The following is a 14,938-nucleotide window of genomic DNA, read 5'->3' on the forward strand; positions in this document are numbered from 1 at the left end:
TCTCGCTCTTATCCACTACCCTCCAAGAGCATCTGCTCTGTCACCGAGTGACACTTCCTGGGAGCTGTGTTCAAAGGACTTTGGGCTTGTGTGATGTCGCTGTGTGGCTGTGAGAGAAGCAGACGGCAGCAGCAGGCTCTTTCTGCTCCCCTGACCTCTCCCCACAAGGAAGTCGGCTCTAGGCTGGCAGCCGGATGGCCGGGCCACTAACCTGTCACGGCCCATTAAAGTCTCAGGACACTGTGATCTCATTGGGGTCTGTGAGGAACGGCCACCATCACCGCCTTTGAGTCCCAATTCACGCTGTCCTTGAGGGTCAGCTTGTGCACTGTGATTTTCTTAGCATTCTCTTTGCTGTCTGCTTTAAGATCTTCACATATATGGTAATGACAAAATACACATTCCAGGTACTGGCCCTTAGAAGCATCCTGGGACTGTTTTTGGAAGTATAATTATTACCTTGAAGTTTATTCTTTTTATCTTTGGGATTTATTCAGCTTTTGGAGGCTTTTACCTTAAGATATGCTTTTGGGTTACAATAAACAAGGCAAAATGTTTCTGGATATATTCAAAGAGGGTGTGCTTTTTCATCTTGATAGGGGTACCAACTCTTTTAATGTTAGTAGGATTATTTTATTTTCTCTGTGGGCTGTTGCCCCTCTTGACCGGAGCTTTGTTGCTCTATCCCCAGCTCCTAGCAACACCTGAGGTCCGACCTCCATCCACCACCGCATAACTGATCACAGGCAGCTCCACAACTTCTTGAGGTTTTGGTTTTATTTAGGTTCTTTCAGTCATTAAATGGGGATAATAATCACCCTTTCTACCTCTCGGGTTGTTAAGAAGCTCTAATGAGATACTGTATGTTAAAGTGCTTTTAAAACCATGTGTTGCCATGAAAATGTAAGATCACCACTGTGGTCCGGGTGCAGACTTCTGATAAAGGGCATGCATGGACTTATGGGATATGCCAGCATTAATTACCAAGGCATTTGGGCCTGCGGCCTAATTACCTGGAAGAAGAGTGGAGAATTCTATAACTCTGTCATTTTGCCTACCTGTCGTGAATCACAGGCATTGATTGTGGAACTGAGGTTTGGATGACCAGCATTTTTATCCAGATCGTCACAATCAAGCCTGCAGAGATATGGGAAGAACAGGGTGTTGTGAGTGCACCTTCCTTTATAGCAACATGATTCATTCTTCTTGAAACAGGGGTTGGCAAATTACAACCAGTGGGCCAAATCCAGCCCACTGGATCCTGTTGTTTATACACCCCACAAGCTAAGAATGGCTTTTATAATTTTAAATAATTGTAAAAAGATCAAAAGAAGAATAATATTTTGTGGCACATGAAAATTGTATGGAATTCAAATTTCAGTGTTTTCTATAAAGTTTTGAATTTTATGTATAAAATTTGTGAAAATTTGTTTTCTCTCCTGTTCTATTAAATACCTACATAATATTCTCAGTTTTGCCTGGCAAAGTCTAAAATATGTACTATCTGGCCCTTTGCACAAAAAGTTTGCTGACCCCTGTCTTGAAGCCTTCACTCTGCACTCAAATCCAAGGCACTAAGAGGATCTCATCAATTTGAATGCTGCCATGCCACTCAGGGACTTAATTTGTACTGAGACTCTAAGGAAAAGATGTTCTATATACAGAAAAGGATGAGACTTGGGCACTGAACGGGCAGAAGTGTCCGTCTGGGACTCAGCCGGGATGGGAATGGGCCCAACAAGAAAACGTGATAGGGAGGAAAAGAGAGATGTATAAAGCTAGCAGCGGAAGAAACCAGTTCCCCAGTCCCCTTGGTGATGCAACGTGACTCAGACCTGATGAGGCCCTGTGTGTGGTCCCAGCTCTCTCCCCACTGGACTCAACACTGTTTATTCCATTGCCGTCTTCCATTACTGAGCAATAGGTGTTTTCCTAATGCTCTCCTGGGAGACACAGAAGAAGGGAGTTTGCCACGTTGAATGCACAGCACTTTGGGCCCCCTAACCTCCCCTGGGCTTTTCTCCACGCCCCCTCCCCACTCCGCACCCATCCCTCCTCTGCTCAGAAGCCCCTCTTCCTCTCCCTCTGCCCTAGTTGCTCCCAGCCTCTGAGAACCGGCAGGCCCCATCTGTCTCCTCCTCTCTCGCCTTTCTTCTGGGCCTCTGGCTTCCCCCCAAGTCTGGGCCAACCCTGCATGCCGACACTCACCGCTTAACTCTGCCTTGACGTTTGCCAGCAAGTTCCCTCCGTGTTGGGGTAGGAGGCAATAAACGACTTACGAGCTTTCCCAACCCATGGAGCCGAGGCGCCCTGAGCACCTCCGTCGGCGGTTTGGAAGTCTCGGCCAGTGATGCCGTCTCTGCGGCTTTCTCACACACGGGAGGACAGAGACATGGCTGAGGAAAACGGAGCCAGGCCCGGGCCAGAGAAGGAGATCGGAGCCAGAGGAATACTTTCCCTGGCACCTGACAAGAGCCAGTGCGTGGGGTTGAGTTCTGGAGAAACGCGAAAGGCAACCTCAGAAGTAAGAGGGACTGTACCAGGCTGGACAAAAACGTAATTGCTGTGGCTCCGCAGGATGTCCGCACACCACGGTTGTCCATTCCCTGTCAGGCCTCATCAAGTCTGCAGTTCACATTCGCTAGGTACGTTGTGCAATGTTGTGACATCAATTAAGCTACTTCACATAGCTTTGCTAAGAGGGACAGACCCAGGAGAACTGAAAAAGTGGAGGGTAGTGTACAAATCATCAAAGCTCCGTGCAGTTCACGACCTGGGTAGATTCACCGAACAACCCTTTGGTTAAGGAGGAACGCATTCCCGGGGGACCTGGGAGGACAGCCGAGCCACCTGGGGAACCAAGGACAGAATGTCGCTGAAGCCTTTCCGACAAGTGCCCTTTCCTGGCAATACTCTATTGTAAGAAAATGAAAGCTTACATTTTTGCCACCAACTCCTTTAAGCAGAAATGAAGTCTCAGTGAGTAAAATAACCCTGATTAGCACAGCACTATAGAGAAGCCGCCAGGGTCTGATTTCACAGCCCCTCTGGACTTTCTCTTCAGGCAGTTAAGCGTTCACAAGAAAATCCCTTCTTTTTATGTGGCTTCTCCAGCTGCATCATTTTGTGAAACAATTTTTGAAAGACAAAACACAATAAAGCCCCACACTTGTACTTCTCTTATCTTCAATGCCTCTTGAAATTTCCAACTAATCTCTATTATGCCTAATTTCTCCCCACCCCCAAGCCTCAACCATTAAATTAAAAAAAAAAGGGGGGGGGGGCAGGGGGAGAGATGTCCCTTGTGTTACTCAGCAAGTGTGTGATTTGTAAGATTCTAAAAATCCTTCCAGCCCTGCTTATTTTGACAAAACTACTTAACACTTCAAGCAACGAACCACGGGGCATAAAAGTATAATCTGCAGAGAAAACCTTAATCCTCTATAGTAACCTATTTGAATCTCCTCAAAAACATTTTGGTGTGTAGGCCTGGAGAATTAAGTCGATTGTTTGATCTGAGAAGAAAGGCAATTAGGGCTCTCTCTTGATCTTTCTGGTTGAATTCTACTCAGGGGCAGCCACTGTTCTCAACAGCTCCACTTGAGACCCCTATTATTATAATAATAGAGGTGAGCATTAGAATTGCTACATTTAAGGGTCTTGCTGCATTTTCATTATGAGTTGTTTTATCTGAGAGTTTCCAACTGTGATGGGCTAATATTCAGCCTACAAATATTAGCAAGCTGGGTTTTTTGGTTTTTGTCTTTAAACTTCATTTAAAACTTTTTCTTTAGTCGGACAAATATTTCAGCAGAAGTGAAACTTTCAGAAGCAGCTACTTGGGTGATGGGGTGGATGTGTTCATTCACGGCTGGGTTATTGACAGAGATCTGATGCGGGGGCTCTCTTCAAAGGGATGTCTCTGAGGACACTGACAGTGTAAGACAGAGATGGAGAATCTAGTCGGGGTTGTTGTGAGGGAAAACTGGGGGTTCTGCCCTTACTTGCTTATAGCAGCTCCCAAATTTCGACATAGGCGCAACAATCTAGTTGCAGGTGCCAACTGGCGCTGTGTCTAGACATACAGTTATATGGAACTGAATAAAGATCATTTGTATTTGTCCAGAGCAAGGAATACTGGAGAGGGAGCTGCTGCCGGAGATTATGGGGTCGGGTGATTAAAGCTTGTCCCACAACACCCATTGCTGGCATCACTGGTGACAAGCCATTCCTCAGGTTTCTGTGGCTCTATCTCATCATTTAGAAGTAGCTCCCGGAGCTATTCTTTGTCTGCTTGCCTGTTTATGTGAACTCCCGGCCTCAGAGAGGTGTGAGAGCAACAGCTTCAGGAAGACAAGAGAAACCAAGCTCCCCTGCTTCCTGCCGGATCCCACTGAGCTCGTGCTCTCCTGCTCTAGCACCGAGCTCCCAGCCAAGTCCAAGGGCAGGAGGTCCAGAGAGGGTGCAGATGTTGCAGCCTCCAATGGTCATTCTCTTCACCTTAGCCCCAGAGTTCCTGCAGGAGGGTTGCTTGGAGGATGCTGGAGTTCTGCTCTAGGGTAGTTGAGGCTTGTGGAAGCATGGCAAGGAGGAGTCTGGTTATTTTTATTCAGCCAACAGTGATGGCAAGCCCACAAAGATCCCGTGGTTCAAAGGCAGACTAGTGATGGTCCAGCCCACCAGGAGCTTGTGGTCTAGCAAGCAAAGATGGGTGAGTCAAGAGACAGTAAAATACAGTGTGACAAATGTGATTCAGGAAAGAACCCAAGGGTGTACGCTTAACCTACGTTTAAGGTCCAAGGAAAGGCTTGTGAGAGACAGTTCCTGAGCTGAGGCCCAAAAGATGAGTAAGAGATAAGGAGCAAGGAGGTGGCCTATTTAGGGCCGTGCACAGCCCTGGAGGGGAGAGAAAGGAGAAGGTGTTTATGTATCTACAACTTGTTCTATGAGGCTGGAGTGCAGTGTGAGGGGTCCGGGGCCAGCAGAAGAGGCTGGTGTCTGGGCAGGGCGGAACTGAATGCGGAGATGAGGAATTTGGGCTTTATCCTACAGGCAAGGGGGAACCCATGAAATATTTTAAACAGGATAGTATCGTGAAATGATTAGCCGTTTAGAAACAGAAGGGGAAGGTATTCACTTTCTAATGCTGCATAACAAATGACCACAAACTCAGTTGCCTAAAGCAACATCCCTCATCTAGCCCCCACGGACACATAGAATTAATCATCACAATCATCTAGTCCCCAAAAGAACTAGAGAACTGGCACTGTTGAAATTATTATTTCAGGGGTGGAGGGTGGGGAACCTGAAATACACACATGCCACAAAATTTGAAACTAAAGCTAAAATCAAGCCTTTAGTTCTCATACACAGCATAAAGGAAAAACGTAAATGACGCCACAGGAAAGCAGTGCGTCACATCCAGAATGTGGGAAACTCTATGGAACAACTGACCAGGTTTCTTCAACTAGAAAAAAAGGGGGAGTGGAAGAATGTTCCAGATTAAAAGTGATGTAGAAGACGTAAAAATGAAGGCAACGTATGGATCCTGTTGGAATCAATAGTTGGACAAACCAGCTGTACATCTGAATATGGGCTGGTTATTCGAAGTTATTAAGGAGTTTTTGATAATTTTGTTAGGGGTCATAATGACATTGTGGCTAAAACACAAAATATTATGTTTGATCTGAAAAAAAGGTTTTTTGTCATGGGGAGTATGGTAAGGTGGAGTCAACAGCTGGGTGGATTGACATCATCTCTCAAAATCAAACTAAAGGTGGGCCTCCCCGGACCCCACCATTCCTCCAGAAGGAATGAGTCACTCTCTCTCTCTGATCCTCTGTGTTGCGCCTTATGTGCATGGCTGTATGTGCTTCCTTTTCTAAGAGTGAGCATCTGGGACTTCCTTGGAGGTCCAGTGGCTAAGACTCCACCCTTCCATTGCAGGGGGCATGTGTTCGATCCCTGGGTCAGGGAACTAAGATCCCGCACGCTGCAAGGTGCAGCCAAAAAGTAAATAAATAAAAATAAATGGTGAGCTTCCCGAAAACAATGATGCTGCTTTTCCCAGGATTATAGTAGGTGCTACAAATACTAATAAATCTTAGAATGAATGTTCTCCAAGCCACTAATTCATAGGCAAAAATGTATTTCATTTCACGGCTGTTATAATTTAACATTTCTTTTAACATAAAGGGGCATTTCTGAACCATACCTAACCATGTCAGAATGAAATCAGGAACATGACAGCACTGGTTCAATACAGCATTAGTAACAGGTGGATGAACTTTTAAAAAACTCTTGTTGGGCTGGCAAATATTCAATTAGGGTTGTTCATTGCCTGCCTCAGAAACACTTATGTTAGTGACGGTAACACTAGTGGCTATAACGGATAAATCCCCAAGTAGTGGTTTAACACATAGATGTTTGTTTCTCATTTGAGTAAAGTCCAAGCAGTATTCTCCTATCCTTGGAGGGGAGGTGGGCGGTGGGAATGGGGGTGGAGGCTCTGCTCCACACAGCCACTCATGTTCTCACTGATGGTAGCTTTCAAGGTCACCCTCCCTGGATGTCAGCATCCAGCCAGCAAATTGGAGTAAGGGGATGGAGAAATAGCAAACATGCTCCTGGCACTACAGCCTGGAAGCTCTTCACATTCAACGGGTGGGAACTAGCCACTTGGATTCACTTCAACACAAAGGCTGGAATGTGGTCCCCTGTTGGGCAGGCAATTCCTGATAACAATTCTATAAGAATAAAAATCTTTTGTGGCCAATTAAGTATCTCTTCCACACGCTGTTCGCTTAAAAGTTCTGATATTTACACAAAAGAAATATTATAATACCTAATTATGCTTTATTTTATCCTTCATAAAACAGAATAAATAATGGTCTAGGGAACATTCGAGGGCTAGTAGCTTTAGGGAACGGGTCTGCAAGACTTTAGTGTGTTGTTACTCCCAGTTTAGAACCATCTCATGGAAACCAAGTAATTCACAAAGAGTCTTCTTCACTTTGTACAAGGTAACCATAGGGAAATGTCACAAACAAGGATGATGATAGAAATAATTCTGAAATAGCTGGCTGGTCTAAGAAAGCTCGTCTAGAGTTGAAATAGTTCAGATGGAAGCTGAGTTCCCTCTCTGGTGTAAATTTATCTCCCGTGTGAAGCCTACAGTTTCGAAGCAGTAGATCCCTGGAATGGTTTCCTGTCTGCAACCTGGGAAAAACAGTGTTCTCCTTTGTAGATGTACAAATACCACTGAGGTTTTTGAGTCCATTTCTAATCTGTACTTGAGCTCAGATAACTTCGTTGGGCTATAAAACCATGTATGCAACTGCTTATTCAACATCTCCATAGAGACATCCCATAGGCCCTAAAGTTTAATACAGCCAACTCAACTCAACACCTAATTCTGCTTTTCTCGAAATAGTTTGTATCTTGATTGTACAAAAATTAGCCTGGTGTTCTTTCACTTCATTTCTCTACCTCGGTGGTTCTCAACCAGAGGTGACTATTTTGTCGCCAGGGGACATTTGGCAACATCGGAAGACATTTTTCGATGTCATAACCAGGGGAAGAGATGCTACTGACATCTAGTGGGCAGAGGCTAGGAATGTGGTTAAACACCCTACAATGCATGGGACAGTCCCTCCTGGCCCCAAAAAAGAATTATCTGGCCCAAAATGTCACTAGCGCTGAGGCTGAGATACCTCGCCCTACTCCATGGCCTGTAGTTTCTACCTTCTATGTATCTTGCAAATCTGTTCTTTCCTGGCAGCTCCATTCTCAATGCCTTGTTTCTGACCTTCATCACATCTCTCATGGAATACAACAGGATCCTAAGTCGTTTTCTTGCCACCCAGTCCTGTTGCTTCCTTGGAAGGAAATGTCCAAATGGCGCAAGCTCTCTCATCTTCAAGGTTCAGTTAACTCCTCAAGTATTAACTCCTCTGTGAAGGAGATAGTTAACTTCCCTGTCCGGCCTGGTCTCCCCCTTCCCCTCCCAGTCTCAGGGGCCCTTTGTCGGTAGATGCACCGTCACTTCATTGTCTCCCTGACTAGAAGCTAAGCGACTTGTGAGAAGCAACCTTAATATTCAGCCTCTATGAATAACACAGCACAGTTGAACTGATGCAGGATGTACACCCTCACTGGTGCTTCTCATGATCAGAAGTGGAAGGGGAGAAGACTGGGTTAGGCTGGGTCAGAGGCAAAGTGGGAACTGTAGTCACAGGGCCTGCTGAGTCGGTCTGTGGGGCTAGTTACAGAGTTTGGCCACTGGCCTCATTACTGCTCAGCAGAGCCCCCGAAGCTAACCTGCCCTGATATGTGTTTGATGTGTTTCACTGCAAGGGGTTTTCTACTGTGTTATGGACTTAACTTCTTCAGGTTTCAAGAGCCATCAATATGGAGAGAGAACCTGGAAAAGGCCAGAATACTACAGAGAGGAAAAGTGCAGGTACAATAAAAAGTCCTGGACCCATGCTGGCTTCGGCATTACTTTGATGCACAGGCAAGACTAGTAAAAGTGCTTGTTTAAAAAAAGTTCAAATATTTTCCCTTGCTTTTTGGCTTTTGCTCTAACATTTTCAAGGCTACTGATGAACTCAGGGTTCTTTCCCTGTTAGTCCTCCTCTGGGGGAGAGAACCAAGACAACCTTTTCTTACAGCCACCATCTTACATTCCTATAATTAACAAGTTAACGGAGTCTAGAGAGGTCTTTTCTCTCACTCCTCTCCATCGTGTGTGTGCGTGCATGCACGTGCATGCGTGTGTGTGTGTATGAATGTGACAGCATTGTCTATGACAGCAACAAATTACTTACAACCTACACATCTTTCATTAGGTTAGTCAATAAATTATGGTATAACCTGGCATACAAAATACGCATTAATACGCAGCTATCAATGTATATGTGGATTCAACACTGAGAGATGATTTATTAGTTAATAAAAAAGAAAGGATGGGCTTCCCTGGTGGCGCAGTGGTTGAGGGTCCGCCTGCAGATGCAGGGGACATGGGTTCGTGCCCCGGTCCGGGAAGATCCCACATGCCGCGGAGCGGCTGGGCCCGTGAGCCATGGCCGCTGAGCCTGCGTGCCTGGAGCCTGTGCTCCGCAACGGGAGAGGCCACAACAGTGAGAGGCCCGTGTACCGCACAAAAAAATAGGAAAAAAAAAAAGAAAAAAAGAGAGTCTCCAGATAACCTGAACGGCTCCCTCTCCTCCTTCCCTTCTTAACTCAAATGATATCACCCTTTTGGGGAGCTTCCCCAACCACCTGACTGAAAACTGCACCCATCTCAGCTCCTACTTTACTTTGGCCATCATCTACATCACCCTGTGACCTCTGTCTTATGTCCTGTCATCGTGTGTATTCCTTCACTACCACACGAGCTCCCCCAAGGGCAGGGAATTTTATTGTGTTCACTGCTATAGCCTCAGAGGCTAGAACAATGCCTGACGCATAGTGGGCACTCACTCGATAGCTGTTAAAGTAATGAATAAAAACACATTTGTTTTAACAAAGAAGTTTTGTCTTTATTAATAATAAACCAGTGAGGTTCAGTTTAAGACAACATTAAAAAGATGTTACGTCTTTTAATGCAATGTTAGCCCTTTATTACTGGGACCACTGTGAGCTGATGGAAGCTATGAGCCCCCCTCTCCCTGCTCCCCGCCACCTCCCCAAATCCAGTACAATTTCAAGATATTCTGAGATTTTCCTGAAGTCTGTTTATAAACTTCTAAAGGGTCCACTGACCCCAGGATAACAGCACCTGGCTTAAAGCGTCCTCTGGCTTGGAATCACGATTTCTCCCCTATTCTAGTGACTCAAGGAATATGTATGACTCAAGTATCAGTCTTCCCCCACCGCACCCCACCATTAGCCAGTTAAGTGTTACAGAGATACCTTCTACACAGGATTCACCAGTTAGCGACGGTAAGCACAATGTCTGCAGCTGAGACCATGACAAACACCCAGATGAAAGCTGAAAGATCGAGTGAATAATCCAGAGATTTCAAACAGTACTGATGTTTACAGAGCACAGCCCAAAAATCTGGTAAAGTGAATTTTTTGCCTCTCAGCTAAAAGTCTGGAGTCACAGTCTCAGAAAGATAGAAAAATCAGGATCTATTCCACATAGAATATACGTTTCAAATTTTACTATTTAAAGAGCAAAATCATAGGGAATATGCACATTTACCCAAGTGAAGTTTTCCATTCAATAGAAGAGAAATCAAATACGTTGCAATAAAGACTCTCCAGCTAAAAACTGAATATGAGATCAGTAAAACAACAAGAGTGATTTGACTGTGTTTTATTTCAGTGGGCACACTTTATTCATAACTGTCTCTAGGAGAACTAGGCTAGGTCTCAACCGGCAACAGTCACAGTTATTAAGCAAGTAAATACACCACCACTTTCGTGCTCTCCTTTATTTCTTTATGTCTTCAGTCTCATCTGGCTCTTTCTCTTGATGCTCTCTTTCCCACCTCATTTCTTTTAACTCTTGTCTGTATTTCCGTTCAATGAACCGCTTCTGATGGGCCATCTGGGGAAAGTTATCTGACACGAGGAGATATATTTTACACTTAATAAAGGAGAGCCACCAGTGCACAGAATGATGCAAACTAAACATACACATATACGAGCGAACATGTATTCATAGGAAATCTATATAGTTGTATTTTGTAAGGCAAGAGAAAAAAAAATTGCTTGCTTTCTTCTCTTATTCTTTTATCATTCGGGAACACAGTGGAAGTCTGGATCAGCAGTCGATTCTGGATTTCAGTATCTGATGTGAACTCGAGCATAAAAGGCACCGAAATACACAGGTATGTTAAAACATAGACATGTGGCTTCAGAATGTTTCCAGCTAAGGTGTTTTAACACAGTTCTCCTAGCAACAAGTGATTTTCAGGGAGAGATTAAAGGCTATAGCAAAAGGGAGTTGTATATTTTTACAAAGCTTAAACCAAAAACTTCAAACAAATAACGATATTATCACACCATTATTTACCAACAATTAAAGTTTCTGAAAAGAGTAAAAAGATCAGATGGACAAAAGGAGGCCACATCCTAAGTCATTATTTCTGATAATTCAACTTGTGAAGTTTATCATGAGAAGCTAAAAGCTATATGGGCAACAGCAACTCAAGTAGAGCACTTTCATTTGGTGAAAGGAAACATGTCACTCAATAGCACAGTTTAACCTACATTTAGTTTGATATTTGACCCCGCTCAAGAGTGTTGACACAGTGGAAATCTTGAATAAGATGTAAACATTTTACAACTCATTTGTTATTTGTGGTATATAATGAGTGTAGCAATGGAGTGAGAAATCAAATATGGAACAAGAAAAAGTCATTTTACACACTTAGTCAACAAACACTTACACACTTCAGCAACAAATATCACAAAGGGATGCATGCATGAGTGAGAGCAACACAAGTTATCTGGTAACAAAGGAGAAGGACACCATTCTCCCTAACCTGGTACGGGTCTGTTAAACACAAGAGGTACTACTTCATGTTTGAAAATAGGAAGAATCAGCATGGCATGTTTGGGGGAAAGTTTCATTTTGTTGAGGTTGAAGCGTAATAAACGTGGACATAAATATATAGTATATTCCTAACCCCCCTTCCTTTCAGCACAGTGTCCCATTTTTCACCCCAGGCGGGAGGAGGGACAGGGAGGGTGGTAGGAAAAGGATCTGAAAGGCAGGTGGTGAATCACCTAAGACCTAAGAGTCAGTGATTGACTTTAAACAAAAGAGGAGTCATAATGGCATATTTTAGAAATAAAACAGCAATAAAATCCTATTCTCTAAACGATGTTAATTTGATTCCTTAAGTACTGGATAAAACACAGTTTTCAAGTATTAAGAGTACTTAATTCCACCACTCAGATCTAGCCATAGGTAAGCTTTTAGAATATATCCTTATAATAAGCCCTTTTCCTATGAAGTACAGTTATACTCCACACACACAGGCAATGTAAATGTGTACATATATTACACAGACACGTGAACACGTAAAATCATTCCCCCAGCCATCCTTACACTGGGAGAGTATAGTTATAGGCACATTTTGATGGGTACACTTGGGTTGGTAAACTACTGCCCACAGGCCAAATACAGCCCTCTACTTGTTTTGGTAAATAAGATTTTATTGGAACACAGACACCAGCCATCTGCATACTACCCGAGCCTACGGGCTACAGTGGCAGAGGTACATAATTGTGACAGAGTACTTACTATCTGGTCCTTTATAGAAAATGTTTGTCAATCTCTGGGATAATTTATTTAAACATTTCCCTACCTTCAAACATGCAGTTTGACTGGTTGATTTTTTGGCTATTACAAACCAAGCTGTCACATTTATCGTGGTAGGTGAACTTTAGCTCATAGCTCCAATTATTTTCTTAGGTTTGACTCCTAGAAATGAAATCTCTAGATCAAAGGGTATGAACCTCTTTAAGGACCTGATACAGACAGCCAAACTGTTTTCCAGCAGTTTAAACAATTCCCTTCCACCAGTATGCATGTGAAGGCCAGTCTCAGAATCAGCCATCTCTCCAGTATGTTTTATGGTTGAAGGCAAACAAACCAAAAACTCAAAAGATCATCTCTAACAACCCTACAGCTGGAAAATGGAGTCTCATTTTTAGTTCAATATGTGATTATACACATATAAAAAAGCTCCACAACAGAGTCAACAAAACTCTCAGTGAAGATTCCATGGACATGGGACCCTGGTAACACCAGCTTCTGCCCCCAGGACTCCTCCCCCTGCCCCCACCCACAAGCTATTATCCGCCAATTACCACTTGGCTCCCGGCCCTCCTGCCTTTCCTGGAATCTCTCCCAGGCTGAGCATCCGGGGCCTCTTTACCTTTAGCTTCCCGCACTTTGCTCTTGCCCACACTGAGCTGGCGTTTGAAGCATGAGGGAACTGCACTGTCAGGTTTTACCCACAGGTTCTGCTGGGCGGCACGATATACCTCAGAAGAAAACTTCCTTGCACTTAAGCCTTCAATTTACAAAAGACTCTGTAGTTCCCTATAGGGTCAATTATATAATTGAAGTTTCTTCAACCCAGCCATCCAACTCTTGGGAATCCAACCCTTAGAACTAAAAGCAGCAATACAGCGACTTTTATTATCAACAATGATAAAAAAACAGAAACAGTGTCCACCAAAAATTTTAAAAGCTGAATAAAATACGGCATGAAATATTACGCAGCCCTTAAGAAAGAATGAATTGGAGCCACTATGACCTGCAGGGCTGCCCGTGATGTATTATTTAGCAAGAAAAGAAAGATGCAGAGAAGTACGTAAATATCCTGTCTTAATAAAACAATGGCTAAAAACTAAAAAGAAAAAAACCATCACAGGTTTAAGATTTTAGAAGTATAGAGAAATATGTAGAATGAAATATACTAAGTCACTCACATGGGTTACCTGTGCTGAGAGTGGGACTCTATACAAAACAGGAAAATGAAAATCAAAAAGCATTTGGGAATACTTTTTTTTAAAATTATAAGCCCATTTTATACATATCTTACATTCTACCACACTCTGTCTGGAGAATAATTATGAAGAAAAGATCACATTTTATCAGTACTTACCATTTTTCTACTTCCCCATTTTCTTTCCATAAAATACTCATTACATTATGAACATATAATTACAGAAAAAGAGATAGGCTTACATTTTTCAAGTGCATCCATTGCTGCTCCCATTTCTGCTTGCTGAATACTATTAAATAAAATAAAGACAAGGTACATTTTAAGATTTTTTTTTCCAAAAACACAAAGCATGGCTCCAAATTATTCGGGCTGATTTTCTTTCATGTTTGGTTCATAAAATTGTATCTGATTACTTCTACTGTCACATACTGAATTGCAGATAGGAATACACACAAGGGCATGCAGAAATGTCATTGATTTGCACAAAGCCTGTTAAGTTATTCGTTCCACACCTTTAACACTGCAATAAAATGCCTTCCATCTATATTAGGTCTGAAGTATTTCTTACTTAAATTTGAACATCTTCAGTGTAAAGTTTAAGCGGCAAAGAGTAAAAAAATACACGTGTAGACAGACTTCAAATCATTTCTCAGTTTAAGATATAAATTGGAAGGTTCAAAGAAAGGTGATAACATACGAAATTGTTTTTACCTGAAGATGTAAGCATTTTCTACAAAGCTCAAGTGAGTAGTAATAAGAGATCAAGTGTCTAATGGCTGTGTCATGCATGACATGTTCTATGAAACGCTTGCAGCAGTGTTGGGTAACTTAAAACTGGACAGACCTTACCTGTGCACCAGGTAATGTTCTTTCCTCAAGGTAGCCAAAGCCCTTTAGGCAATGGCATTCCCACTGCTCAAGGCCGATTCTCAAGTTTGGGGCTGAGCTTGGTGGGGACATTAAGCCTTGGGATTCACTTTGCTATTACCCTCGAATACTCTATACTCTGAGTTTAAAAAGACAGGCTGCAGAGTTTGGAAATACCAAGCAGGCACCTGCCAGACACACAGGATGTTCATGTGAAGAAATTTAAAGTATCTTCTTTTCATACCTTGGGCCTTTCCCACAGCCGATTCTTTCTCCCTTGAAGTAGACAGCCACGGTATAGGTCCTAGCATGGGATGGCCCCACTGTCTGCAGAGTCCTGGAAGGAAAAGGAAAAACATTAATTACGTAAAGTGTTACTTAATTGTTATTGCTAATATATAACTCCAAGAAAAACCATGTGACTTATTGCTTAGAGAGAGGAAGGTAAAATTAACAGGAAAATTAAAGGGGTAAGGTTTTGATTTGCTAACGTGACAAATAAAACATAGAGAGCTTTGAAGTAGGAAATTTAAAAAATTCTACAGTGGATTTTTATATACACATATTTTTCCCAAAGCATTATAAACAGTATCTGA

At 43.0% G+C, this 14,938-nt stretch overlaps 1 protein-coding gene across 6 annotated transcripts in view; it reads right to left on the reverse strand.

Moving 5' to 3' along the window:
- Positions 1-10,309: 10,309 nt before the first annotated feature.
- The window catches only part of DROSHA (drosha ribonuclease III), a 129,218-nt gene continuing 124,589 nt past the window's right edge, over positions 10,310-14,938 (reverse strand). For all 6 annotated transcript variants that reach the window (XM_024755761.1, XM_024755760.1, XM_024755764.1 and 3 more), the window contains 3 exons: positions 14,587-14,679; positions 13,718-13,764; positions 10,310-10,572 (listed from right to left, as the gene is read on the reverse strand). In XM_024755761.1, the coding sequence (XP_024611529.1) occupies positions 10,442-10,572; positions 13,718-13,764; positions 14,587-14,679 (271 nt within the window). In that variant the 3' untranslated portion in view covers positions 10,310-10,441. The remainder of the gene's footprint in view (positions 10,573-13,717; positions 13,765-14,586; positions 14,680-14,938) is intronic.

This window comes from Neophocaena asiaeorientalis, unplaced genomic scaffold, assembly GCF_003031525.2.
Source record: "Neophocaena asiaeorientalis asiaeorientalis breed wild unplaced genomic scaffold, Neophocaena_asiaeorientalis_V1.1 scaffold93, whole genome shotgun sequence".
Taxonomy (NCBI): domain Eukaryota; kingdom Metazoa; phylum Chordata; class Mammalia; order Artiodactyla; family Phocoenidae; genus Neophocaena; species Neophocaena asiaeorientalis.